The sequence below is a fragment of the Mobula hypostoma genome, chromosome 4 (assembly GCF_963921235.1).
Source record: "Mobula hypostoma chromosome 4, sMobHyp1.1, whole genome shotgun sequence".
Lineage (NCBI taxonomy): Eukaryota > Metazoa > Chordata > Chondrichthyes > Myliobatiformes > Myliobatidae > Mobula > Mobula hypostoma.
The window spans coordinates 136,361,920-136,388,665 of NC_086100.1; the positions used below are offsets into that span (position 1 = coordinate 136,361,920).

Genomic DNA, 26,746 nt, shown 5'->3' on the forward strand with positions numbered 1-26,746 from the left:
ATATTCATGTTCGAAAAGAGAGGGGGAAGCAATCATACTTCAATGATGCATGGCATCACAGATAACAGGTAACAATGTAAAGGACCTTTAATATGAATGGGCAGAATCTTGGAACTGTTTATAATGAAGACTTAAAATGTCAATCAGTTGCAATATTTTGTTGTATAAATTTGGTGTTTAAAATATTTAGATGAAGAAGAGTTTTATTCTTGGAAGCTGCCTCCTTTATGAATTCTGAATTTAGCCTTTTTATTCTGGCAGCTAATACATACAAATAACAGTCAGCAAAATAATCCATTGCTGTCTTTTGCTAGGTACCCAAGACACAGCTGATTTAAAGTCACCTACCAAGCGGAACACCCAGAAATATATTATAGAAGGTCTGACTGAGAAGTCATCCATGATAGTAGAACCTTGGGATAGATTATTTGAAATCCTCTCTATCGTGGCAATGAGGTGTGAGTGGCAGATGGACAAAACAAACAGGTTAGCATGCTGAGTGTTTTCTTTATCCATTTTCTTGAATGTGTGTCATAAAAGTGCTCCAAATTTTACTACTTCATACTTCAGTCAGATGAAGTATTTTACATTTCATTCCAAAGGCAAAAAGGCTTTTTATAATCTGCTATTAGCTAAACTCTCTTCCATGCATTTGATGCTGTTTGCCCTCCTAAATTTCAACTTTCAGGCAGCTAATTATGACTGGTTTGGATGGGTGTAAATAGAGGGAAACTGTTGTTAATGAGTAGTTCATGGACCACGGTCAACTAAAGCTTTGAGAGAAAGTTACAAAGGATATGTATGGAGAAACTTATACTCAGGATCTAGAACTGATTTTGAGGATTGTGGAAACAAAATCATTTGGTAACTTTTAAAAGGTTTTAGGTAAAGACAATAAAAAATAATTTGCAGGGTCAAGGGGAAAGAGCTGTGAAATGGGACTGACAAGAACTGACTTTGCTTCCATTGGTTGAATGGCTGCATCTAGTGTCCTAATGATTCTATATTAGGCTATAAATGTTTGACCAGATATCTCTTCCCTACACCTTTGTTTCAGTGAATTCAAAATATTGTGTGTGGCATAACAACTTGGGCTGAAGGGCCTGTACTGTGCTGAAATGTTCTTTGTTCTATTAAAATGTATTGAACTAATTATTTCCTTGTCCTTTTTCTCCTAATTTTCCTAAAGCCTTTAATTAATGTATTATTTCATTTTTACTGTGATATTTTATATTTCTAATGTTCTTGCTGAATTCAAGTATTGTTTCTTAGTTAAATGCCACAGTAGCTTTTTATGAATACAAAAATTTAAACTGAACTAGTGGAATGATCAATTCTTACTTCAAAATTATCTTATGCTTATGTTTGTGCTATGTTATTGTACTGTATTTAGATTTTTCGACACTATATGTGCAACATAAAGATTTCCTAAAACTAGATTAATCTATTATAGTGTGTCAGTGATGTGTTTTTTTTGTACTTTTTGAACTACTATACTCATTTAAGTTTTGGATTTTCTTGTGTATTATTTTAGGAGTTGTGGTGAAATTCTGCACAGAATGAAAGATTTATGCAGATATATAAACAACTTTGATGACGAAGGACACAGGAAGTATAAGCATCAAGTTGTTTACTCTACTCTGTTGGTATTTTTCAAGAATGCATTCCAATACGTTGCTAGTATCCAGCCATCTCTGTTTCAAGGTTAGTTAAGGAATTGCTTAAGAAATAACGTAGTAGCAGGTAGAACAGAATTAATGTTCTCTTATTTGTAGGAGTTCCTTTATTTATTTCATCTGTATGTTGATGTAGGAAACAAAGTAATAAAAGCAGGTCATGGAATTTGACAGAAACTACACCTGTACTGTTAAAATTAAATGAAATAAAACTGAAGACAGATGCATTGGACAGGAGGTATAACCAGGCACATCATTATATCGATCTGTTGCATCAGTGCTTCTTGTGAGCTATTGAACTTCAACAAATGTTTACACAAAATCTTTTGGAGACAAGTATGAAAAACTTGTATGAAAAACTTTCTCATGTTTGTCACTCTTGCAATCCTGACCACTTCATGACAGGTGCCTAAGGAGTGTGGTAAATATCATAATTGTTTTCCCTTTGTGGAGGTGACTTAATAGTATTCTTTTGGATCGGAGGTGTGATAGGGTATTTAATGGGGAGCTCTTCAATTTACAGTAGCCAAAACATAATTTTAAACAGCTTCTTGTTCACTCACAAATAATATGTTGAACAAATGGGAAGGAGAAAACATTTAGAAAATGTGGTCTACAAAAATGCTCATAATTTAGGAACACTGAACCCTACCAGGTTCAAGCTTTAGAATGAAGATAATCTTAGGTTAATATGGTTTGAATGGTTTAAAAAAATGATATTTCTGGGCTTTGGTGTATACCAAGGTGATAAGTGAGGGTTGCAATTTGGATGGGATCAGAATAATTTCTCGCAGTGGATATTTTTGAGGACAAAATTTGTAACAACTTTATTGCCCTCTCAGTCACCACCACCCATTTTCTCTCCCCTCCCTCATCCCCTCCCCATCCCACCCTTCCCCTCTGCCCTCCCCCTCCCCCTTTATAAAGTTGTTACTAATTTTGTCTTCAGGAATATCCATTGTAAGGAATGCTTCTGATGCCATCAAATTGGAACTCTTATTTATCCCCTGGTATACACCAAGAGGTATCTCAGCCCGAAACGTCGACTGTTTACTCTTTTCCATAGCTGCTGCCTGACCAGCTGAGTCCTCCAGCATTTTGTGTGTGTTGCTTTGGCTTTCCAGCATCTGCAGACTTTCTCATGTTTGTCACTCTTGCTATCCTGACCACTTCATGACAGGTGCCTAAGGAGTGTGGTAAATATCATAATTGTTTTCCCTTTGTGGAGGTGACTTAATAGTATTCTTTTGGATCGGAGGTGTGATAGGGTATTTAATGGGGAGCTCTTCAATTTACAGTAGCCAATCCAGATCCAGGTTACTCAAAGCTCAGTATCCAAGCTGCAGTCCAGAGGCAGCATGCACACTCAGAAGCAGCTTTCCAAACCGTTGTTGAAGTTTTCACTGAAGTACATGAGAATGGATGTTACACTCAACATGTTCATGATAAGATGTTGATAAGATCCATCTTTAAGATAAAGGTTTTCTGCTACACGCTACTGCAGCAACAGTGAAGGCTGGCAGAATGCATGGTGTACTTCACATTTCTCTGGAACCGTTTCATCACTGTCTTCACTGTAACAGCAGAGTGTTTGGATATTTAATTAAAAGGGTATTAGTAGAGCAGTATCTCAGGCCTTGCACGAAACTTATGATTTACTGGGTTGCAGTGACTCAGTCTTATTTGCTTTTGAGAACTGGACTATTTACAGCAAGTATCTCAAGTGACTGAAAAAATCCAGCAAACCCAAAACCTTCACTATTCCAAAGTAAAATAGAAAATGTTGTAAACATTCCACAGATGCTGCTTGATCTGCTGAAAGAGAAATAGATTTAACATTTTAAGTCTGGGTTTCAGGATTTGAACAGATGAAGGGTCTTTGATCTGAAATATTAACACTTTCTCTCTCCATTGATAACGGCCTGACCTGATTGTTTCCAGCATTTCCTGTTTTATTTCAGATTTTCAGGTTGTGCAGTTTCTTTTTTTGCCAATTTATTTTGAGCTCTCTCATGGGAAGGGATTATTGAGTGAAGGAAGAAAAGATTCAAGGTAGTGCTCAAGCCTTGTTGAAATGCAACATACCCATGCAGTGGGAATTTCTGTTCCATGACAGCACAAACTGAAGAAGAAACATTTGGAATGGTATTGACAACATTGAGGGGCAATGCATTATGATAACACAGAGAGGCCTTTTGGGACTTGCACAGGGAGTAATTCACTTTGCAGATTACACTTAGTCACCCCATTGGCCACCGCCTTCCCCATCTATAGTAGAATCTACTGTTGCCATATTGACTACATTTTCTACTGCAGAGCCACAAAATCAGGGTGAAAGTATATCATTCTTGATCTCGAAGGACTGATTAAGAAGGCTGGCTGCAAGTATTGATCTGCCAAACATACTGCAGTCTGGTAAAGTTTGAGGAGTTTCAAAGGTTCTATCTGAGAATGTTGATCTGCCAAGCAACTTTCATTAAACAACACTGAGACAAAGTAACTGGTCAGTTGTGTAATTTCATGGGTGATTGTTGCATTTGCCTCTGTGATAGAGATTATGACTGCAAAGATTTTGGACGTTTTCAGGACATGAAAGGCAATTTCTTTCTTGTCATGTTTGTTAAATGTTTGACATGAATGTTTTATCTTTCTAATTTTGTTATTTGCCCAGAAGATTACACATTTGTCTAGATTTAACTTCCATCTCAAATACATTCCATGAAAAATCATTCTGCAAAACTTAATTGTTGTGACAATTCCACGACAATTTTCATTATAATCTCCACAGTAAATTCATAGAGATTAAGGTGTAAGAGAATTGGTTACAGCCAGTTCCTTCCACTATGATATTTTCTAGCCAGCTTGGATCCTGGGTTCATCTCCCTTCATCTCTTTCTTATTTGCCTTAAATCTCCTCAAAATCAAATTGGGCAGAATGATCATGACTTTATCTGCTGATACACAGACTTTCTGGAAGCCATTATGACTACTGTGTATATGGAAGTTCTATTAGCCACTGCATGCCCATTTCACCCCTTACATAAACCAGTCACCTCCAATTGCTTCCTTGCTTTAAACTGCTGACCCTTCCAAATGCATGAGGCTGCATGCTTGTCTCCACATTTTGTGTTGTTTCTTTCTTCCTGTTCTATTTGCAGTCTCAAAGTGCATGCAAATCTTGCAGAAAATGGGAAGGACCTGGAGAAGGTGACAGACACATAAGATTGAATCAAATAAGAGGATATTCTGAGGAATAAAAAAAAATGTAAAAGATCAGTGGCCATTAAGAGAAATTGAGAGAAATAATTGCAATGCCCATGTTCAGCACTACATTTCATTCAGAGAAAGGAATAGATTCATTTGAAAAGTGCAAAAAAAGATGAAGATAGAACCTTTCAATTCCAGGGTGTTGCTGAGAACTATAGTGAGTTGTAGAGTACAGCAGCACAGAAACATGCCCTTTAGCCTACTGCATCTACATTAACCATTTTGCCCATCTATTGTTGTCCCATTTGCCCACATAGATTGGTATCCTTTCTCTTACCTTGAGCCAAAAAAATGCAGAACAAAAATCAAGTGAAGAAAGGAGTTGCCATTTTCAAATAAGCTATCAAGGGAAATTTATATAAGTGGAGGGATGAAAGTTTTTTTGAACTATATTTGATTATCCATTTTTTGCCTTTTATGCCACAATAATTGAAATTACATACCATGCCATGTGAATGCTTTAAGTTTCATGTTAAATTTGGTTTCATCTATACTGTAATTCTTGAAAGAAAGTGTTGTTCAATTGCAGAAGCTTTCCTGTTAGCGACCAGCTTTTGAATTACATTTAGTTGCCAAGTTCAGCAAGCCAACCCTTTCTTCTTACAGTCTGCAGATGCTTATGTGTTTTTTTATGTATAGATAAATATAAAGGAATAAATGATTTTATATATCAATTAATGAGAAAGCTGGCAAAATTAACTTTGAACAAAATTAACACTTGTTGATTTGAATGTTGCCTGTAATAAAAAGTGCTGTGTGCTATTAATCTAGATGCCAACAAAGGGATTTTTAACATCATAAGTGTTAAATGGCACCTTTACATTATGCACAGTGAATAAATGAATTTTAACCAAAGTACCTGAATGATCTTGTTAAGATACTGTACAGTACTGTGCGAAAATCTTAGACATGTATGTAACTAGGGTGCCCAAGGCTTTTCCATAGAAGTGTATTTGTCAACATGGAACGGAGAATGACTTTGTAAATCTGGTGGGAGCAAAGGATGTTAGGAATGGTGAGGGTGGAGTGCTGTGGGAGGGGCTTGGGACAGGTGTCAGGGAGGTGTGCTGGTGGCATGGGGTATGCGGGTGTAGACACACCCAGTCCTGAGACACCAGGCAAGGTTATTTGATTCCAAACATTTGGTTATTGATCATTACAGAATGTATCTCTGGTGCTTCCCACTCCAAGTTCACAATAGAGACCCATATTCGTATCAGATTTATCATCACTGACATATGTCATGAAATTTTTATTTTTGTGGCAGCAGTACAGTGCAATACATAAAATTACTACAGTACTGTGCAAAAATTCTTAGGCACCCTAGCTATGTATATGTGACTAAGACATTTGCACAGTACTGTATTTTTGGTTGATGCACATTGTTTTGTAACAGTTAAAATACTTTTTCTTATTAGCACCAAGCCCTTCCAGCAACCAAGTTCCTCTTATTTTATTGGATGACCTGTCAAATATCTACGGTGATGTGGAAATCGAACGCAGTAAGCATATTCACAAAAGGCGTAAACTTGGAGATGGGAGAGAGAAAACACTGGTGAGTAATCTAATCCCACTGAACATTTCACACAAAAACGCTGCCTGGCCTGCTGAGTTCCTCCAGCATTTTGTGTGTGCTGCTTGGATTTCCAGCATCTGCAGATTTTCTCTTGATTGCCATTGAACATTTCAATACTTTTGGAAAGCTGTTTTCCTCTATGCCTTTAATGACCTGGTATTGGATATTTTCTAGTACTGTGGTGTCATTTGCAGAAATTGGTCAGCTTCCATCAGTATACCAGTGAGAGTCTGCTATTTCCTCTGGCACTTTTTTTTTTGACCCTATAGCTGGCTATAGGCGATCAGACTGTCCATCTGATACCAGTCTGATTGAATTCCTATTAAAAATTTGGAGACTAAAGTCAATGTCATTTGCATCTATCACAGACTCTGTCCTGTAAATAATTCCAACCCATTCTATTGTTTCAGTTGAGTCTTGCTTGATTGTTGCATTGAAGGACCTTCATTAAAACAACTTTTTATCAAACCTTCATTTGACATTATCCTCTTTTTCCTACGCATCTGCAAAATGTTTTGTGTTATTTTTAATCAGTCAACACTACTGTTTAATTGCAGATTGTACAATTCTTTGTAAATTTTTTTGACTGTCACGTCTTTATATATTTTTAATATCTCACCATGTTGTAAAAAATTTTCTCTTTAAATAAGTGTCTGAATGTACCATGAACAGATCGACATTTCTGTTGGCAGTAATTGACTGTACTACCATAATTTCTTACATTTTGGCAATTTACACCAATTGAGCCAATTTTGCTTTTACATTTGAGATACTGTATCAAGAAGCTTGATTGAAGGGCTAGTACTTGCTCAACCATTGATGCCTTTGCCTGTTAATGATTTTATGCAATTTTTAAAATATACTATATGTATCCCATTTTTTTTGATTTTCTTTCCCATTTGATTTAAAAGTATTTAAACTATTTCAAACATAAAAATAAACAATCCATTGTGGCCTTCCTTTCATCAGACTTCCTCTGCTTACTGTATAGAATGCAGGAATATTGTTGTGCCTTTGATGCTTCGACATTCTCTTTAATTTACTTTATTTCTGGATAGTGCATGACTGGTGCAATATATTGGGCCATATCTTAAAAACAGCAGCGAACTGCCCCTATTGCTTTTGTTTTTCCAAATCCCCAAATCATTGTGTGCCTGAAACAGCAATAGTTAAAAATGTGCCTGGACTTAGCTGTCAAACCTGTCAAGGACTGTTAATGCTTCTTAATATCACTGACATTCAAAATTAGTTAAAAATTTTAAGACCAATTGAACATCACAGTGATAATCAGATAATCTGCTGGAGAAACTCTGTGTGGAGCAGCATCTATGGGAGAAAAAGAAGGTAGATGTTTTGGGTCAATGTCTTGCATCAGTCTCTTGGTGTCTACAGTAGTGAGATGCACATTGCACTTAAAACACATTTTAAAGTAATACAGGTGCACATTCCTTTATCTGAAATTCTGAAATCCAAAAAGCTCAGAAAACCGAAGTTTTTTTCACCAACAGCTGACGTCACTCAGGAGTGAAGTGGCAGCATTAGCAGAGGCCACCAGACGTCAGTTGTGGCTCAGCGCTCGTACTGGTTACACGTGCATTTGCTGTTCGCTGATATTATGTGTTTGCTGTTGACTTTGTGTTTAATTTCACTGTGGAAATGTCAAAAAGAGCTGCAGATACCCTATGGGTAACAATGAGAAAAAGAGAAGGAAGCATCTATCATTACGAATAACGCAGAAAGTGGAGTTATTGCAGATGCTTGATCGTGGTGTGTCTGTGCGGCGTCTTACTGATGAAAATAGTGTCGGAACTACCACTGTATATGACTTAAGTATAACAGAAAGAAAAGTTACTGAAGTTTTATAGTGACAGTGACTTTCTGCATTTATTCCAATAAGTCATTTAGCATGTGTTTGATTTGGTTCGTTTGAAGCTGTATATTTTTATGTTTTATTGACTGTTTTTGTTGGAAATAAAATTTTTTCTTGTCATTATTCCCTAAACAATACAGTATAACAACTATTTACATAGCATTTACATTGTAGAGATGATTTAAAGTATATGGGAGGATGTGCGTAGGTTTGGTGCGCTGCTGGGTCCTAAAGTCCACCACACTGAGACAGGTGAAATAAGGGACTTGAGCATACGCGTTTTTTGGTATCGGCGGGGGGGGGGGGATTTGAAATCCCAAAAAAAATCTGAATTCGGAAATGCAACTGGCCCCAAGGATTTCAGATAAGGGATTGTGGACCTGTATAGGCCAGTTAGTATTAAGATTCATTAGACTTTGTGTTGAGGTCAGTTTATTCCAATTTCTTTTGTTCATTATACTAGAAAAAGAATGTCTGTGGTTTAGAGTGGATTTATAGAAAAGCACCAGAATAGTTTGAATATAAAAATAATGATTAATGAATTGACATGCAACTGTGCTGAAGCCGATGTGTTTTCTGTAGTATAAGTAATTTATCCCCAATTGAATTCTACTTGGTTATTAGAGTATCAATTCAACACTGTCCCAACACTTCTCTCAATCTTTTGAACAGTGGTGCTGCTCATGCCTGTAACACAGTTTCCATCTGCAGGACATTTAGGAAATAAATCAGCTTGTATCACTTTACTCCAGAACCAAGTCACCCCAACTTCAGTCATCCAGCTGTATATACAGATGATGCTTGTACACATGCATGTTTGGAGACTTAGTGCAAGGTCATTCTCAACTCATCCATTGAAGCTTACAGGAGAATGGCCTGTATTTCTGCAAAACACAGGCCATTACACCTATACTCTATTACCTTGCACTCAAAAAAAATAAAGGTCCCCAACAATATCCTTGTAATTTGGACTGCTACGCACATCTTCCGAGCTGCCTCTTAGTGAAGATAGGCAATGATGAAATTTTGAAGTATCTTTTTTGTGTATTAAAACAGCTTTTGCTACAAACTTGATACAAAACTTCTGGTTTTCTAGGCAATGACAACTTCTATCCTGAGACATGAACTACCCACAGCAGACACCTTAAAACTTTAGAGGGATAACATCAGTGCTGAATCCACAAACTCTCCAAGAATAGTCTAGCAGGATAAGTGGATCAACATTGTGAGATTTGCAAGTTGTATTCATACTTGGTTTTCTGTGATGGACAGATCATGCCATTTACTTACCCAATAACAGGCTCTATAACAGCAGGACATTACAAGGTGGACAAGATAGACTGATTTGAGGAAATTCTCACAGCCTCTTGGAATGTCCCCACTGAATCCTTGGATCATCAAAGCACAGAATGGAGAAGGAGCATTCAGGATGGCTTTGATACCAGTCATCAAGTGCACACAAAATATAAGCTAAGCAGTTCTTACCCCCCGTGGCAGAATTCTACAGTCCCACTTTGGCCTCTGCAGCCACCTTAAAACCCATAGAATTTGGCATATTTGAAGGACTATCCTTGACAGATTGCCTAAGGAGAAGATCATCATTTTCATCTACAGTACAGGATGTAGCCATTCTTTAACAAAAATGTCATTAATTGTGAAATATTTGTATTTGATGGATGTAGATCAGTCTAAAGTTCATTTGCAGTAGATCTACAGAATGACTTAAAAGTACATTTTTGGGGAATGAGGATGAGGCAAAGATAATATAGGTATTCCATGTGTATCCTTGATTAGGGGAGGTAGAATACTAGTTAAAGGAGTGACTTTAACCTGTGACTTTTTGTGCGTTGCTCCAGATTTCCAGCATCTGTAGTCGTTGTGTTTCGCCCTTTTCCTGTGACATTTACATTGCTTTCATAGATCATTGCTTAGGACATTGCTCCCAAAGCTGCATAATGCATCCAAAACTATTACTACTTGTGAGGGAACCAGTTTGTGATTTTTGGTGAGAAGCTGGCAGACTATAATGTAACTTCCTTTTGATAGAGAGTACTTAGAAACCCAATGTTTAAACAAGGATATATAGAAAGAATGCTCCATATTATCAGTTCTATATTTTATGAAGATCTTGCATTGATGAAAGACTAATTGTTGTGCTTGTCCATTGCTGCAGTACTGAAAATTGAACCTCAGGAATGTTGTGAGACAGGTCTGAATAACATTTTGAGAGCAGAAGACTTTATATCCACTTTCTTATTTGCTCTGCATGAATAATGAGTAGAAATGCCAAATAGAAAATTTCCATTTTCTGTCACATTTTTCTATTGACCTAGATCTCGATCCAATTTCATGGAAAACACTTAACATTCAGCAAAATTGGCTTGATTTTCATTCACTAGATGGCTAATTTGACGTTTAGCCATCTATTTAATTTGCAAGAAGATTATCAGCTCTAAGTCCTTAATTTGGCTGACTGAACGACTAAACTGAAGGATATACTGTATGTCTGAGCATTGGGAATGGGGTAATATTTAATACTTGTGCCAAGAGGGATGTTTTTTTTTCTACATCTTGCATCAAACAACTGAGTCTTCCAGTCTCTTTTAGCAAAATATGACAATATTTATGTTGTCCACCATTTTCGTGATTTATTTCCAATATAATTCAGTTCCTGTGGTAAGAAGTTTATATGCTAATGCATATAGCACGTGACTAAGTCATGAACTTTTTACTAATTTATCCCATGATGTACAATGGAGAGTTGTAAAGGGAGTATGAAAAACGGTGCCCCAATAATTTTGAAGGGTGCGTGGGAAGTAGGGCTCTGTTTAGCTTAAAGGGAATGCTGGAAATTGTCAAAGGGAATGTGGGAAATGAAACCTCAGTGAGTTTAGAGGTAGAATAAAAAACAAGGTCTTATTTGGCTAGATGCCAGTCCATCGGAGTTTTCAAACTATGGGATAGTGGTAGTCTATAACGAACTTGACAATTTATTGACAGAAGTTTGGGGAAGCAAAGATTGTGTGGATTGAGCAGGCAAGTGAAGTTGAGGACATGATCTTAGAGCATGGCTGAGGGAGCCTATTCTTGCATTTATGTTCTTACTAAACAGTAGCAATATAGATATTACTTACAATGGTAAAATAGTATTTATTATTTACTAACATTTTTAGTCTTATTAGGAAATGTTCCTTGCATGACCTGTAAAACAGTGATCATTAGGGAGCACACTGACTTTACCAAGCTTCTTGATCTAATATTGGTAAATAATTTATTCAATATTTTTGCTTTTGGCTGTAATGCCAGATGTTATCTTTAGATATAGCCAAACGGCTGGCTAGCACATTTTTTAAAAAACTGGCAGCTATATGGTTAATATATTAAGCAAAAATTGGCATCTGCTGCTAAAAGTAAAAATATCATCTGTTACATGGATAGTGCTATGTTCCTCTGTTTTTTGTTCCATTGATATTGGCTGGTTGTTTGCTTTCTGTCCAATTCTCTCCGTCTTGATTTCTTTTTCTTCGTTTTTAAAGTCACTTCACAACCCTTCATACCATTGCAGCTTCCCCATTCCTCTTTTGAGGATAATCTCAGTCATTGGGTTTTTCCTTTTTGTTTGGTCTTCCCCACTGTGCCTTAAATCTTTGAAACAATTTCATACATTTTATGTGGTTCTCCGAATGCCATATCATATCTTATTGGAGCATATTCAACCTACGGGGGATCAGAGAGTCTCATGACTATATGCACATCATTGCTGGAATGTGAGAGTAATGTTTTGCCGTGAACTAATAGAAAAAAAATCCAAGTTCCGTTGAGACCACTTGCTAAATTGATAATGTCACAATTTGCTCTTTCAGTGGCGTAACAAGTCCAGAGGTATGTGATGAAAGGTTAAAGTAGTTTTGAATTATATTTACTGAACAGACCAAGTAGCAATAGATCTGTATTGCTTTATAAAGTGTGGACTCAGTGTCAATTAGTTTTTGTTGTGAAAACATTTAGAGAATATTTATGGTGTGCCTAAAAATGTATTTCTACTGCTTAAGAAGGTGTGTAAAATTTTGAGGGGTATAGATTGCGGTGGCTGTGGGATACCTTTCCCCTTATCAGAAGTGAATAAAACTGGACGGTATAGATGTAAAGGGCAAGAGATTTTGAAGGGGTCTGAGGGGGACCTTTATCACCTAGAGTAGTGGTCACCAACCTTTTTAAGCCCAAGATCCCCTACCTCGAGCTCAGTGAAAGGTAAGATCTACCTACTAAATCATTTAGAGAAAAAACAGCTCAGATTGTACTTCCAATTTGAGGCCTTTTATTTGGGCGAATTGTATTTGAATTACACAAAATACTTCTGTCAAACTTTCAAATTAATTCAAACAAGAAAACACTGTAACTAGCATATCAAACAGGCCATAGCTGTCTTTCTTTAAGAATATTACAATACTTCACACCTTTAATTCTAAGTTTCATTATTTAATTTTATTTCAACACAAAAAATAAATGAATAAAAATTGACTGTTGCACTCAGTGTGATGACTGGGGCTGAATACTTTCTGCTAGTTCCCAGAAATTTGGCTCATAACTACAGACAGCCAGTCTGAGACAGTCTGTTAGGTTTAGGGTTGCCAACTGTCCCGTATTTCCCCCGCTAAGGTAGAGCGTTCCTTTTGTGCAGAAATGCTTTACACCGAAGAAGCAATTACCACTAATTTATATGGAAAAAAATTTTGAGCGTTCCCAGACCCAAAAAAAAACCTACCAAATCATACCAAATAACACATAAAACCTAAAATAGCACTAACATATAGTAAAAGCAGGAATGATATGATAAATACACAGCCTATATAAAGTAGAAATAATGAAGATTAAACCAAAACTGATTCATGGGGTAAAAAAAATCGGCACATACGCGCATGCGCACACAGGCGCCCGCGCAAAGCTTCATGGTCGTGGTAGTCTTTCTCACGGTAAACACAAATGTCCCGGGATTTGACTGCTACTTTTGTCCCTTATTTGGGAGTGAGAAGGTTGGCAACCCTAGTGAGGTGTCTGTCAGTAAGTCAGCTCCTGTACTTAGATTTAATAATTTTCATCTGTGAAAATGCAATTTCACATAGATAAGTTGACCCGAAGTAGGCACTGACTTTTAGTGCTATAAAACTAACATCGCGCATTGCTCGGCCCTATCAGTAGTAATTGACACCAGTTTATGAATGGGGATGTCATTTTCATGGACATATTTTTTTAACTCATTGTAAATATCCTCGCCTCTCATTCTTTCCTTTAATTGCAAAAGAGTGAGGAAGTCCTCCTTTGTTGTAAAATCCTGGAAAGCCATTCTGACAAATACAACAAGCTGAGCTGTTTGCATTACATCCAGGGATTCATCGAACTGTAGTGAAAAATATCCACGTCCTCTGACAGTGACTCTACCCTCCTTGTGACTGTTGCAGGGCCAAGCGATATAATGTATTGCAGTTGTGATGCTGTTTTTGTTTTTAAAGTCATTAAAAGCAGTCTCTGCGGTAATGACCTTTGCTTCCTTGAATAAATCGCCATCTGTAAAAGGCTTCTTGTGTTTAGCCAAAAGGTGACTTACACGAAATGATGTTTCAATAGCAGCCTTATTTTGAGCAGCATGTTTTGTGAAAAACGATTGCTGGGCCTTCAACCCCGATTTCAGCTCCTCAACTTTCCAGGCACGAATTGCGCTCTTTGGGGGGTAGGTGTCTTTAAATTCCTAGTGGCTGGTGTTATGGTGCCGCTCCAGATTCCCTCTTTTAGTCAGTGCTTGTGTTTGGTGGCACGACATACATACACACTTGTCTTTCACCAAGGTAAACAGAAATTCCTCTTCCCACTCTGGATGGAATTTGTATGTTTTCGCCTTCTTTCGTGGAGCCTCCGCCATGCTATCAGGGTATCATGAGCGAGTGCCGATTGCGTCGCCTCTGATCTGAGCTGACATTCACCTAATTAATTAGCTTGTTTATTTCGGCTTTTTTTCTTAAAAGATGTGCTGTGTGCCTCCCGACTACCGCTGCACCCCTGTATGCTTCGCGGTCCGGAGGTTGAGGACACTGCCGTATATTGATGTTTGCAACAGTCTGTACTCTTACCTAATCTAATTGGTCACTTTGATGCAGCACGGGCTACACTGAAAACGCGGTGTATGGCGGGGGAACTACACACATGCGCACTGGGCAGAAAGAACGGAACTAAACCCTCGCAACCTGGAAACAATCTCTCTTTACAAACAGCTTTTTAGAGAAAATATTGCTATATTACCATTATCCTAATTAGTATTACTTACTTTTATAATGCTGACATTACAACAGTATTTGTGTATTTATTTTTGATTTTTCTTCGGGATCTGCTGGGAAAGTCTCAAAGATTGACCGGTCGATCGCGATCGACGGGTTGGCGACCCCTAACCTAGAGACTGGTACCTTGAATGCACTGTCAGAGGGAATGATGGAAGCAGAATTGTTGTGTCTAGACAAGCACTTAAATCACCAAGGCATATAAGCCTACTGGTCAAATGTTGATAGGTTGGATTAATATGAATGGGTGCCTGTTGATTGACTTGTACATAGTGGGGCAGATTGTCTATTTCCATGCTGTATGATTCTAAACTGAAAAGTCTACTGAATGACCTTTGGTGCACAATGTCTTTAGATGGCTCTAACTCATGTACCTGTTGTTTTCATGTATTTTCACAGAATAGATGGTACATTCTATTCTGTGAAAATGTTTCATGTTTTGCATGCAGTGTCTTGATCAACTGGTGTGAGTGTCATCACTCCCCAGTCTGATGAAGAGTCTCTGACCTGAAACGTTAACTGTTTCTTTTTCCACTTTCTATTATTTCTCACTATATTCCAGTTTTCCAGCATCTGTAGTTTTTTAAAAAAATTTCAGTACCAGGCTGTTCATTGACACTTAAAATGTACATTACTTGTATATTTTAGAGGTTTTGTACAATTTTCTATCATGATCTTTGTCATTAATATTGTCCATGTAGAAAATTGGCTAAATCAACCTATTGTGTTACTGCACAACCTCTTTCCCTTCCCTGCTTGGAAGTTTTCAGCATTTTCTGTTTTTATTTCAGAACCTCTAGTGGACATTTTTTATAAAGAGATGGTTTAACTTGGTCAATCTTGTAAATTTTCACTCTTAACCCTTTTATAATATTTTATTATGTAGATTGTAAAGAATAATGAATGGTGGGTAGATTTTATATTCCAAAGTTCAAAGTAAAATTCATTACCAGAGTATATACATGTCACCACATACAACCCTGAGATTCTTTTTCCTGCGGGCATAGTTGGCAAATCTATAGAACAGTAACTATAAACAGGATGGATGGACAACAAACTGCAAATGCAAATATAAATAATTGAGTATGAAATAACATGAAATGAAAGAACGTGAAATAACGAGATGAATGGTCCCTAAAGTGAGACCATCAGTTATGGGAAGACTAGCAATAGAATAAGTATAGTTATCTCCTTTGTGTTCAAGAACCTCGTGGTTGAGGGGTAGTAACTGTTCTTGAACCTGGTGGGGTGAGTCCGGAAGCACTTGTACGTCCTACCTGATGGCAGCAGCAAGAAAGGAGCATAGCCTGGGTAGTGAGGATCTTTGTTGATGGATGCTGCTTCCTTATGGCAAGGTTTCATGTAGATGTGCTCACTGGTTGGGAGGGCTTTACCTGTGATGTATTGGACTGAATCCACTACCTTTTGTAAGATTTTCTGCTCAAAGGGATTGGTGTTCCCATACCAGGCCACAATACAGCCAGTCAGTACACTTTCCACCACATACCTATAGAAGTTTGCCAAAGTTTTTGATAACATGCTGAATCTCTGCAGACTTCAGAGGAAGTAGAGGTGCGGTTGTGCTTTCTTTGCAATTATATTTATATGATGGGTCCAAGACAGGTCTTCTGAGACAGTGACACCCAGGAATTTAAAGTTACTGACCCTTTCCACCTCTTATCCTCCGATGAGTACTGGCTCATGGACCTCTGGTTTCCCTCCCCTGAAGTCTACAATCAGTTCCTTGGTCTTATTGATATTGAGTGAGAGGTTGTTCTTATTACACCACTCAGCCAAAATTCGCCTTCCCTCCTAGATGCTGACTCATCACTACCTTTGATACCGCCCACAGTAGTGATGTCATCAGCAAACTTGTATATGTCATTGGAGCTGTATTTACCCACACAGACATTTAACACACAAAATAGTGGAGGATCTCATCAGGAAGGGTCTGATAAATGGTCTTGGTTCAAAAATTGACTGTTATTTCTTATCCATAGATGTTGGCTTACCTGCTAAGTTACTCTGCGTTCTGTGTGTTGCTCTGAATTTCCAGCATGTGCAGAGTCTCTTTTGTTTTTGTATTTGTTTTGTAAATCTGGCTTTAGACATCTGGTAAAGAAATTGTAGACAAGTATGGTGTTGAATTTAGTTATTCGCTAAGGTTGGGTGTCCTTTGTTAAGCCCACACAAAAATGAGTTGCATAGGATTTCCATCCTGGAAGATGAAAACTTCTTCAGCAGGGGATCAACAGAAGAAAAAAATTGGTAGAAACTTGTGTAGTCAGTATCATAAAGTAATATTATTGATTTGTCTTTTAAATTTTGAATAAATTATTTTTTTCATTACAGAGTTCAGATGATGAAGAATGTTCTGGTAAAGTGCGTAACCGTCACATTCTCGTCAATAAAATTGAGCTGCCAAATTCAATAGATGTGCTTGAGAGCTTTAAAATAGCAAGAGAAAGTTGGGAATTGCTTCATTCCCAAGAGGCTTTGGAAAAAGGTAGGACTGCTGCTATTCTAAAGTACTCTGTGGAGGTTAAATATCTAGAGAAAAGAATTCTTGAACATTATCTCTTTCATATTTTCAGTACTGGAATCAATTATTGGGTGACCATCAAATATATATTACTGTATAAATGGTTCTTGATTTATAATGTAGAATAGAAGTCTGGAACAACTTTAAGGTACAGGCTTCCCCCCGCCATACGAAGGTAGAGCGTTCCTATGAAATGGTTCATAAGCCGAAATGTCGTAAAGCGAAGAAGCAATTACCATTTATTTATATGGGAAAATTTTGTGAGTGTTTGCAGACCCAAAAATAACCTACCAAATCATGCCAAATAACAAATAAAACCTAAAATAACAGTAACATATAGTAAAAGTAGGAATGATATGATAAATACACAGCCTATATAAAGTAGAAATACTTCTCCACAATCATTACTGAACTGTTCTCTGGAGCGAAAATCTCACGCAAGCGCTGTTGGCAAAAACACGTGCAAGTGCTCTCCAGTAACCTTTAAGCTATGAAGCTGCCAAATCATACCAAATAACACGTAAAAATACACAGCCTATATAAAGTAGAAATAATGTATGTACAGTGGAGTATCACTTACGAGAATTGGGACAGCGCCGAGCATATTGATGATGGTGTGTTAGACTGAGTTGTCGGAGTTTGGGTGGTGCATTGGCCCCCCACCCTCCAGGTCGCTGAGCGATACATTGCTGCGAAGAACACAGGGGTCCAGCGGTAGCCGGGAGGTACACAGCACATCTTTAAGAAAAAAGCCGAAACAAGCATGCTAATTAATTAGGTGCCACCGGTAATTGTCGGCCCAGATCAGTGCCAGTTTTGGATTGCGTCGTCTCTGATCTGGGCCGACAATTACGTGTCGGCAGCACCTAATTAATTAGCATGTTTATTTTGGCTTTTTTCTTAAAGATGTGCTGTGTGCCTCCCGGCTACCTTTGCATTCTCCGCGAATCGGTATCTGTCCGTGGCCTGGGGGTTGGGGTGGTGGGACACTGGGGTGTCATCTCATCGCCTGTTTCCATTAGAGCAGGCAGCTCATCTTCTCCTATGACTGCCCGCCTCGATGTCGAAGGTCGAGGTTCGTCGTCTGCTGTGGCTGATGTGGAAAGCTTACTTGACTACTGAGCCTTGCGTATTTTTCTATCACACAGTTCTTTAATAAGGACTCAAACCATCCTGCAAATATCCCCTAAACTGACGTACCCTTTCAAAGTTAAAGTCGTACTTTATGATTACTCATTTGGTTTCGATTGTTATTCTTTTTTGTTCCAATTGCATCAGCTCCTTCATCTGTCAGTTCTTGGTGATGGGATGCCAAAACCTCTTCAACATCATCTTTGTCAACTTCCACAAGCCAAACTCACGTTGTCCTTACTTGGTTCACCACGATCAAAACGCTTAATTATGTCTAGTTTTACTGTAAGTGTAACACCCTTACGAGCTCTTTCAGGCTTTTCTGATACCATAGAACTCATCTTGAAAACGGCTGCTCACAGGCTCGTGTTTAAACAATGCCGGCGAGAATCCTGGGGAGAACGGCTGCTTGGGGCGCGTTGCCTTTTATCGCGCGCTGAATTTTTTTTTCGTAACAGTGAAAAAACCTTCTGAAAGCGAAAATAGGGTACTAATGTAGGTCTTTCATAACAGTGAGGTTTCGTAAAGCGAACATTCAAAAAGCGGGGGACACCTGTATAACTATTATTCGTAGAGACTAGCTGGTTGCTTATTTCCATGTTCTGGAAGTCCTGTCCTAACAATTTGGTTCTAACGAGAGATAGTTACTGCTGGTCACAATTTTTCTGTTTCATTCTGCTGTGTTTCCTTTTATTCAAGGATGTTGATAATAGTGTTAATTATGTTTTGACATATTGTGAGGCTGTCTCTGCTCACAAGGTCGAAGGCCTTTGTAAGGTCAATGAAAGTGACGTAGAGTGTTTGTCTTTGCTCTCTGCATTTCTCTTGTAGTTGTGGAAGGGAGAAGATCATGTCGATTGTGGAGCGTTCCGACCTGAAACCGCACTGAGACTCGGGATATACCCTTTTGGCTATTTTCTGCAGTCTGTTCAGGACCACGCGGGCAAAGACGTTCCCAACAATGTTCAGCAAGGAGATTCCCCTGTAGCTGTTACAGTCGCTTCTGTCCTCTTTGTTCTTATATACGGTGACAATGTTGCAGTCCCTGATGTCTTGCGGCACTGCTCCCTCTGTCCAGCACTGGCACAGTAGTTTGTGCAGGTGTTTTAGCAGGATGCCCTTTGCGCATTTGATGGCCTTTGGTGGAATGCCATCCAATCCTGGTGCCTTCCCAGTGGGCAGGCTGTGGATGGCTTTACTCAGCTCTTCGGCAGTCGGCAATGCATCAAGTTCCTCCATGACAGGCAGGCATTCCATGGCGTCTAGCACGCTGTCCGAGATGCTGTTTTCTCTGGAGAAGAGTTCAGAGTAATGCTCCACCGATCTCTCCATCTGCTTTCCTTTGTCATTGATGGTCTCACCTGTTATGGTTTTCAATGGTGCTGTCTTGCTCTGGGTTGGCCTGTTGGCTTTCTTGATCCCCTCGTACACTCCACGGATGTTGCCTGTTCCAGGGTTGTCAAGCCGAGGAGTGGCAGTGGGAGCAAGCTCCCACTACCTAAAAGTGCTCCTCACGACATGCGCCTCAAATAGCCTCTGACAACTAAGTCCAACTCCTGGCCTTCTCGTGTGGCTTAGCCTCTAAGCCCGGCAGAACTGTTTCTACTGACAGGAGAAGGGGCGAAGGCGGGTCCTGGTGCCTTAAAACCAGGCTTAACTAACCCTTTTAAAATATCATATCTAGAGATAGTAGTAGAAAGCCAGGGGGAAATATTCCTTGGAATATAAACCCAGCATCTATTTTGGATAAGCAATACAACGTAGAATTCACAAATTTACAATATTCTTCCATTTTATAATGAATGATAGATGACCTTGGGATGACTTGACCCAGAATTGTATGTTATTTTACATTAAATATATTAGTCATTGATTTCTTTTTTTTTGGCATGTGCTTGCGTGCGTGTGAGTCTGTGCATCTGTGTGTCCGTGCGTGCATCCGTGATGATGTCTTTTTCATAGCTTTTTACAAGGCACGGAGCGAGAGAGAGAGACGGTGTGGCACGCCACTCCTCACACAGACATTTTTGCACTATTTTCTCTTTATTTTATGAGGTTGAGTTGCGATCTCGACACTCAGCCAGGCACAGATGGAAAGCGTACTCGGGAGTGGACCCAACTGGTTTCGAACCCGGGAACCTCCGCTCCCGGGTCTGGCACCGATGTCATTGTGCCACCAACCAGTCCTGGTCATTGATTTCTCATGCTGCTAATGCATTAGAATTTTTGCAGAGTAATATGTGCTTCTGGTGGTTATGGGTTTCAGTGAAGACAAGGACAAATGCTAAATTACTTAACTTTAGATTGAGAAGGACTTTTATTCTCTATTACATTTTTGAATTTATTTTGAGTTTTCTTTCCACTGAAGAAGTTACTCGCATTTGCATATCCTGGAAGACTGAAACCTGGCTATGGCTAAGAATATTTATCACTGACATGATTATATACCAGGTAAGTTACTTGATACTGTATTGTATGTGAAATTACAGAAAAACATTTTCTCTTATGTATTGAGCCTTCTTAGCCATTAACATTCTAAATTTAATAATTGATGTTTATCACCTTTAAGTATATGCTTTAAATATTAGTATTCGTGATTGTTGTCATTATAGAAACGTAGAAACATAGAAAACCTACAGCACGATACAGGCCCTTCGGCCCACAAAGTTGTGCCGAACATGTCCTTACCTAGCGTTATAACCTAGGGTTATCCATAGCTCTCTATTTTTCTAAACTTCATGTACCTATCCAGGAATCTCTTAAAAGACCCTATCGTATCCGCCTCCACCACTGTCACTGGCAGCCCATTCCACTCGCTCACCACTCTGCGTAAAAAAACTTACCCCTGACATCTCCTCTGTACCTACTTCCAAACACCTTATAACTGTACCCTCTTGTGCTAGCCATTTCAGCCCTAGGAAAAAGCCTCTGACTATCCACATGATCAATGCCTCTCATCATCTTATACACTTCTATCAGGTCACCTCTCATCCTCCGTCACTCCAAAGAGAAAAGGGTGAGTTCACTCAACCTGTTTTCATAAGGAATGTTCCCCAATACAGGCAACATTCTTGTAAATCTCCTCTGCACCCTTTCTATAGTTTCCACATCCTTCTTGTAGTGAGGTGACTAGAACTGAGCATAGTACTCCAAGTGGGGTCCGACTGGTGTCCTATATTGCTGCAGCATTACCTCTTGGCTCCTAAACTCAATCCCATTGTTACTGAAGGCCAATGCACCATATGCCTTCTTAACCACAGAGCAACCTGAGCAGCAGCTTTGAGTGTCTTATCTATCTTGTGAATGATCTACCTTGATGTTTAAGTACAATGTACTTTGTACAATTAACCTTAATTCAATAAAACTAAGTGACAAACGGTGACATTTTGCAGGCAGCTCATAAAGCTACTAGATACTCTAGTAGATATATTTCTTCCTTTGAACTACAATCGCTGCAGTGTGCAGCATATAATTTCCCTTCTAACGATGTTCTTTTGAACCGACTAAACGATTTGACGCGTTTGCGATCTCCTGGGGGATTTGATGAACTAGACTTGAGAGTGCAGGTATGGTTAGGATTGGTCATTGCTGGGTGTTGATGCTGCATCAAGGTCTGATGGCAGAAGACAAACCCATAGTTGTCTCCATTACACCATGCCGTTAAAGTGTTGATAAAGATTAAAATCGGTGAGGATGAAAGCAAAAGTACAATGTGTATTTGTACAAATTCCAAACTCTAATTGAGAGATACATTTATGTTGTCAAATGGTAAATGGGGAATTATTTAGACCCAGGCACATAATTTCTTTAATGGATTGGTGAAACCTTTTACTGCATTGTAGTTTTTAATTAAGATGTATTGAAATATATTAGTTATAATGAGTAAGCTGTAAATGTGAGGTTAGTCTTAAGATAGTTTTAAAATTAATACTTAAATACCTTTAAATTAGAAAAAAAAACTATTCTGCTTTTCAGTGATATACCATATTGACACCAGCATACTACCCTTCCTTGCAACTAATCATAAAATAGCAACTTCTGTGTTGTTGAGGATAGAAAGGAATGGCAATAGGTAGAAGACTGGTAATTATTTATGTAAGTTTAAAATACTTTAAAGAAACTGGATGTAATTAATTTTTACTAGCATGTTAGAATGAAAACAGTTCTAGTTTCTATGGTCATTATAAATATTGCTGACTCAAATTTTCAATGTGCATAATTCTGCTCCAATATCTTATGGTCTAATGAAATTATTTACCTGTTGTTCTTTATTTTTGTGTGTAAATATTGAAACTTCTATTGAAGGGTCAATACAGAAAAGCAATAAACAGTCTTCATCAATTGGGTGCTCTTCAAGGAGTCCAGCAGCATGTCGTGAGTCAGGGTACACTTGAACAGCAGAGGGCATTAATCCAAATGGCTGCCTGTCACTTTGCTTTGGGAGAATACAGAGTAAGTCCACAATGGTGTTATAATTTTGAAAGCTAAGATGAGAAAGTTTACTCATCTCTGGTATGGTGCAAAAGTCTTAGGCACATGTAAAAAAATTCTGTAAAGTGAAGATGCTTTCAAAAATAATAAAATGAGAAGTTTCTAGATGTCAAAAAATTTACAAGAAAAAGCAGTAAATAGTAAAAAAAAAATTAAATCAAATCAATATTTGGTGTGACCACCCCCTCTTGCCTTTAAAACTGCATCCATTCTCTCTTAGGTACACTGACGTACAGGTTTTGTAAGAACATTGGTTAGTAGATTGTTCCAAGCACCTTGGGGTCTTTGTAATCCCAGACAGCTTTGTCGAGATCAGGGTTCTATGGTGGCCATACCATTTGTTGCAGAATTCTTATCTTTTGCTGGAGATAGTTCTCTATGACTTTGGCTGTGTGTCTGGGGTTATTGTACTGCTGCAGAATTAAGTTGGGACTGATCAGAGGCCTTCCTGATGGTACTGGATGATGGGTGAGAATCTGCTTGTACTTCTCAGCATTTAGGATTACAACAAATCTGACCAGATCACCAATTCCATTTCAGAACTGCAGCCCAAAACCTGCAGGGAACCTCCATCAGCTTCACTGTTGGCTGCAGAAACTCATCCACGTAGTGCTCTTCAGCCCTTCTATGGACAAACTGCCTCCTGTATGAACCAAAAAGTTTGAATATTGCCTTGTCAGTGCAGAGCACTTGCTGCCATTGTTCAGCAGCCCAGTATTTTTGTTTTTGTGCATAGATGAGTCTCTTGGCCTTGTTTCCACTTCAGAGAAATGGCTTTTTGGCAACACCTCATCCATGAAGATTACTTTTGACTTGGAAATTTTGGCTCAAGCAGGAGGCTGTTTGTCTGTAGAAGAACTGAAGAGCCCTACATGGATGGATGGGTGTCTGCAGCCAGCAGTGAAGGATGACAGATGTTTCCTGCAAGTTTGGGGTTGCATTTCTGCAAAAGAAGTTGGTGGTCTGGTCAGAATTAATGGAATCCTCAGTGCTGAGCGGCACAGGCAGATTTTCATCTATCATGCAATACCATCAGGGAGGCGTCCGATTGATCCCAAACACGAGGAAATCTGCAGATGCCGGAATTTCAAGCAACACACATAAAAATTGCTGGTAAACGCAGCAGGCCAGGCAGCATCTATAGGAAGAGGTACAGTCGACGTTTCGGGCCGAGACCCTTCGTCAGGACTAACTGAAAGAAGAGATAGTAAGAGATTTGAAAGGGGGAGGGGGAGATCCAAAAATGATAGAAGGAGACAGGAAGGGGAGGGATTGATCCCAACTTCATTCTGCACTAGGGCAATGACCCGAAACACACAAATACGGTCATAAAGAACTATTTTCAGCGAAACAAAGAGCAAGTAGTTCTGTAACAGATTGTATGGTCTCCACAAAACCCTGATTTCAACATCATTGAGGCTGTCTGGGATTACTTGGAGAGACAGAAGCAAGCAAGACAGCCAAAGTCTGCAGAAGAACTGTGGCAAGTTCTCCAAGGTGCTTGGAAAAACCTACTAGCCGATTTTCTTATAGAACTGCACAACAGTGTACCTAAGAGAACGGATGCAGTTTTTTTTAAGGTGGTCACAGCAAATATTGAGCTGATTTAGTTTTTTACTGTTTACTACTTTTTATAGGTTTTTTTGATATTTAGGAACTTTTCATTATTTTTGAAAGCATCTTCGCTTTCCAGAATTTTTACATGTTGCAAAGACTTTTGCACAGTACTTAACAGAATTTAGATTTCATACTACTTCACATTCAGATATTATATTACACTATAACTTAAAGCAGGGGTCCCCAGCCTTTTTTGCACTGCGGACCGGGGGTGGCGGGGGGGTAGGGTTGCCAACGGACAAGAGTAGCAGTCAAATACGTTGTGTTTACCCTGAGAAAGACTGCCATGACCATGAAGCCTTGCGCGGGCAGCAGTGCGCATGTGTGTACATGCCAATTTTTTTCTACAAATCGTTTTTGGCAATTCTGTTGGGGGGGTGTGTTAATCACAACTGGAATATAGGTGATAAGTGGCTAATACACTCAATTTCGTTTCTAAAAGGGATTATCTAACGAATTTAATATTAAACATACAGCACATAATTTCCTTGTATGAATATAGTGATAAGTCAATTGTAAGTCACTTATAAGTCAATAGCATCATAACATTTTAAGTAACGTTTGGATATTAAACACACAGCACATATTTTCCCCGTATGAACATATAAAATCATTGCAACACACCAATATCGCTGAATCAGTGGGAGCCCTGGGCGTTTCCCTGCAACAACACGGTGCCATCGAGGGGTGATGGGAGACAGCGATACTCGAAGTTGGATCCTTATGTCCAGTCTATTCCGCAATTTAGTTTTTGTTGCATTCATTGCAGAGATATGTTGGAAATGGAAGCAACCTTTTCAGTGCTTTTGTGGCTATCTCAGGATATTTAGCCTTGACTTTGATTCAGAATGCCGGCAGAGTTGTTATTTGAAACATACTTTTCAGCCCGCCGTCATTTGCAAGCTCGCGGAGTTGATCTTCTTCCCGCGCTGACATGGATGATGCGTGTGTAATGACCTCATGTGCGTTCAAGCTCAACAGTGGGTGTGACAGGGAATGAGGAAAGCTGCAGCTGACTCATATCGCCAAATCATATCATTTCCTCGCGGCCCGGTAGCACATGCTTTGTGGCCTGGTGGTTGGGGACCACTGACCTAAAGTTAAATGGCAGACACAGTGAAGTGTTATTCCTTATTAAGTCAGAGTGAGTGCCATAACATTGCAATTTTGTAACTCATATTAGCTGATCATATAGTGGTAATACTGCACATGAAGAAAGAGCTTTTTGCTGTTGCTCCTCTTCCTCTAAAATGAAGCCAAGTTGACTATGAAGAGTTTGTAACAAAATCAAGAAACTGAACTGCTTGAAGTTTAGAATGAATTTACTGTTTTAATCATACGGTTATGGGGTGGAATTATATTTTCTGATTTCTGGTCAAAGATTTAACTGGTTTAATGATTAGGAAAACGAATAAAATAAAAAATTGAAATTTATTTGATAAATAATTAGAGACATCCTAAAGTTAGAGAAACACAGTGAAGAGAATAGTGAGAAGTTGTCATGAATGTTTGAACTGTTTCAAAAATATTCCATGTTCATACCTATACTATCAAATTGATTACATGTATTTTTAAATTATTTTTCTCACGATTTGAAATGAAGATGGTAAACAAAAATTAGAAATGTGGAGAAGATGATCCTGGAAACTGAAATTTGTTTTCCTTCTGCAGATGACATGTGATAAAGTGTTGGATGTTATGTGCAGTGTCATTCCATGTGCACAGGATGTGGTGAAAGTACAGGAGGAAATTCCAAAAGTGAAACCTAGATTCAGAAGAGGTATGGAGCACAGCCAGAATGTGTCAGAGTCAGATGACACAGAAACACCCCTGTTGGTCCCACCATGTCTGGTCAGCCATCAATTGTCTAGCTATACTAATCAATTTTTGTAGCACTCGTTCCATTGCTTTCTATGCCATGACATTTAAAGTGCTCTTTGAAATACTTACTAAATGATGAGAGTGTACTTGTTTCCCTCACCCGCCAAATTCATCCCCTCCAAATTCCTCACCTGTTAAAGTGAACTTGTGTCCTCTAGCTTTAGAGACTTCCTGGCTGAGGCAAACAGTTTCTCAATTTCTACTGTATTAAGTCTCTCCATAATTTTGCGTAACGCGATCATGTCATCCCTCGTCCTTCTGTGTTTTAAACAAAACTTAACAGCCTATCCATAGCAGAAGTAATGCAATATCCTGTTAAATCTCCTTTGTGCTCTTATATATATACACACGTTTGTGAACCATTTG

General features: G+C 38.7%; 1 protein-coding gene across 4 annotated transcripts in view; it reads left to right on the top strand.

Moving 5' to 3' along the window:
* ints10 (integrator complex subunit 10) overlaps positions 1 to 26,746 on the top strand; it is a 58,329-nt gene that overhangs the window by 17,548 nt on the left and 14,035 nt on the right. For all 4 annotated transcript variants that reach the window (XM_063046590.1, XM_063046592.1, XM_063046594.1 and 1 more), the window contains 7 exons: positions 315 to 486; positions 1,535 to 1,704; positions 6,362 to 6,498; positions 17,071 to 17,224; positions 20,760 to 20,842; positions 22,697 to 22,843; positions 26,171 to 26,279. In XM_063046590.1, coding sequence (XP_062902660.1) covers positions 315 to 486; positions 1,535 to 1,704; positions 6,362 to 6,498; positions 17,071 to 17,224; positions 20,760 to 20,842; positions 22,697 to 22,843; positions 26,171 to 26,279 — 972 coding nt within the window. The remainder of the gene's footprint in view (positions 1 to 314; positions 487 to 1,534; positions 1,705 to 6,361; positions 6,499 to 17,070; positions 17,225 to 20,759; positions 20,843 to 22,696; positions 22,844 to 26,170; positions 26,280 to 26,746) is intronic.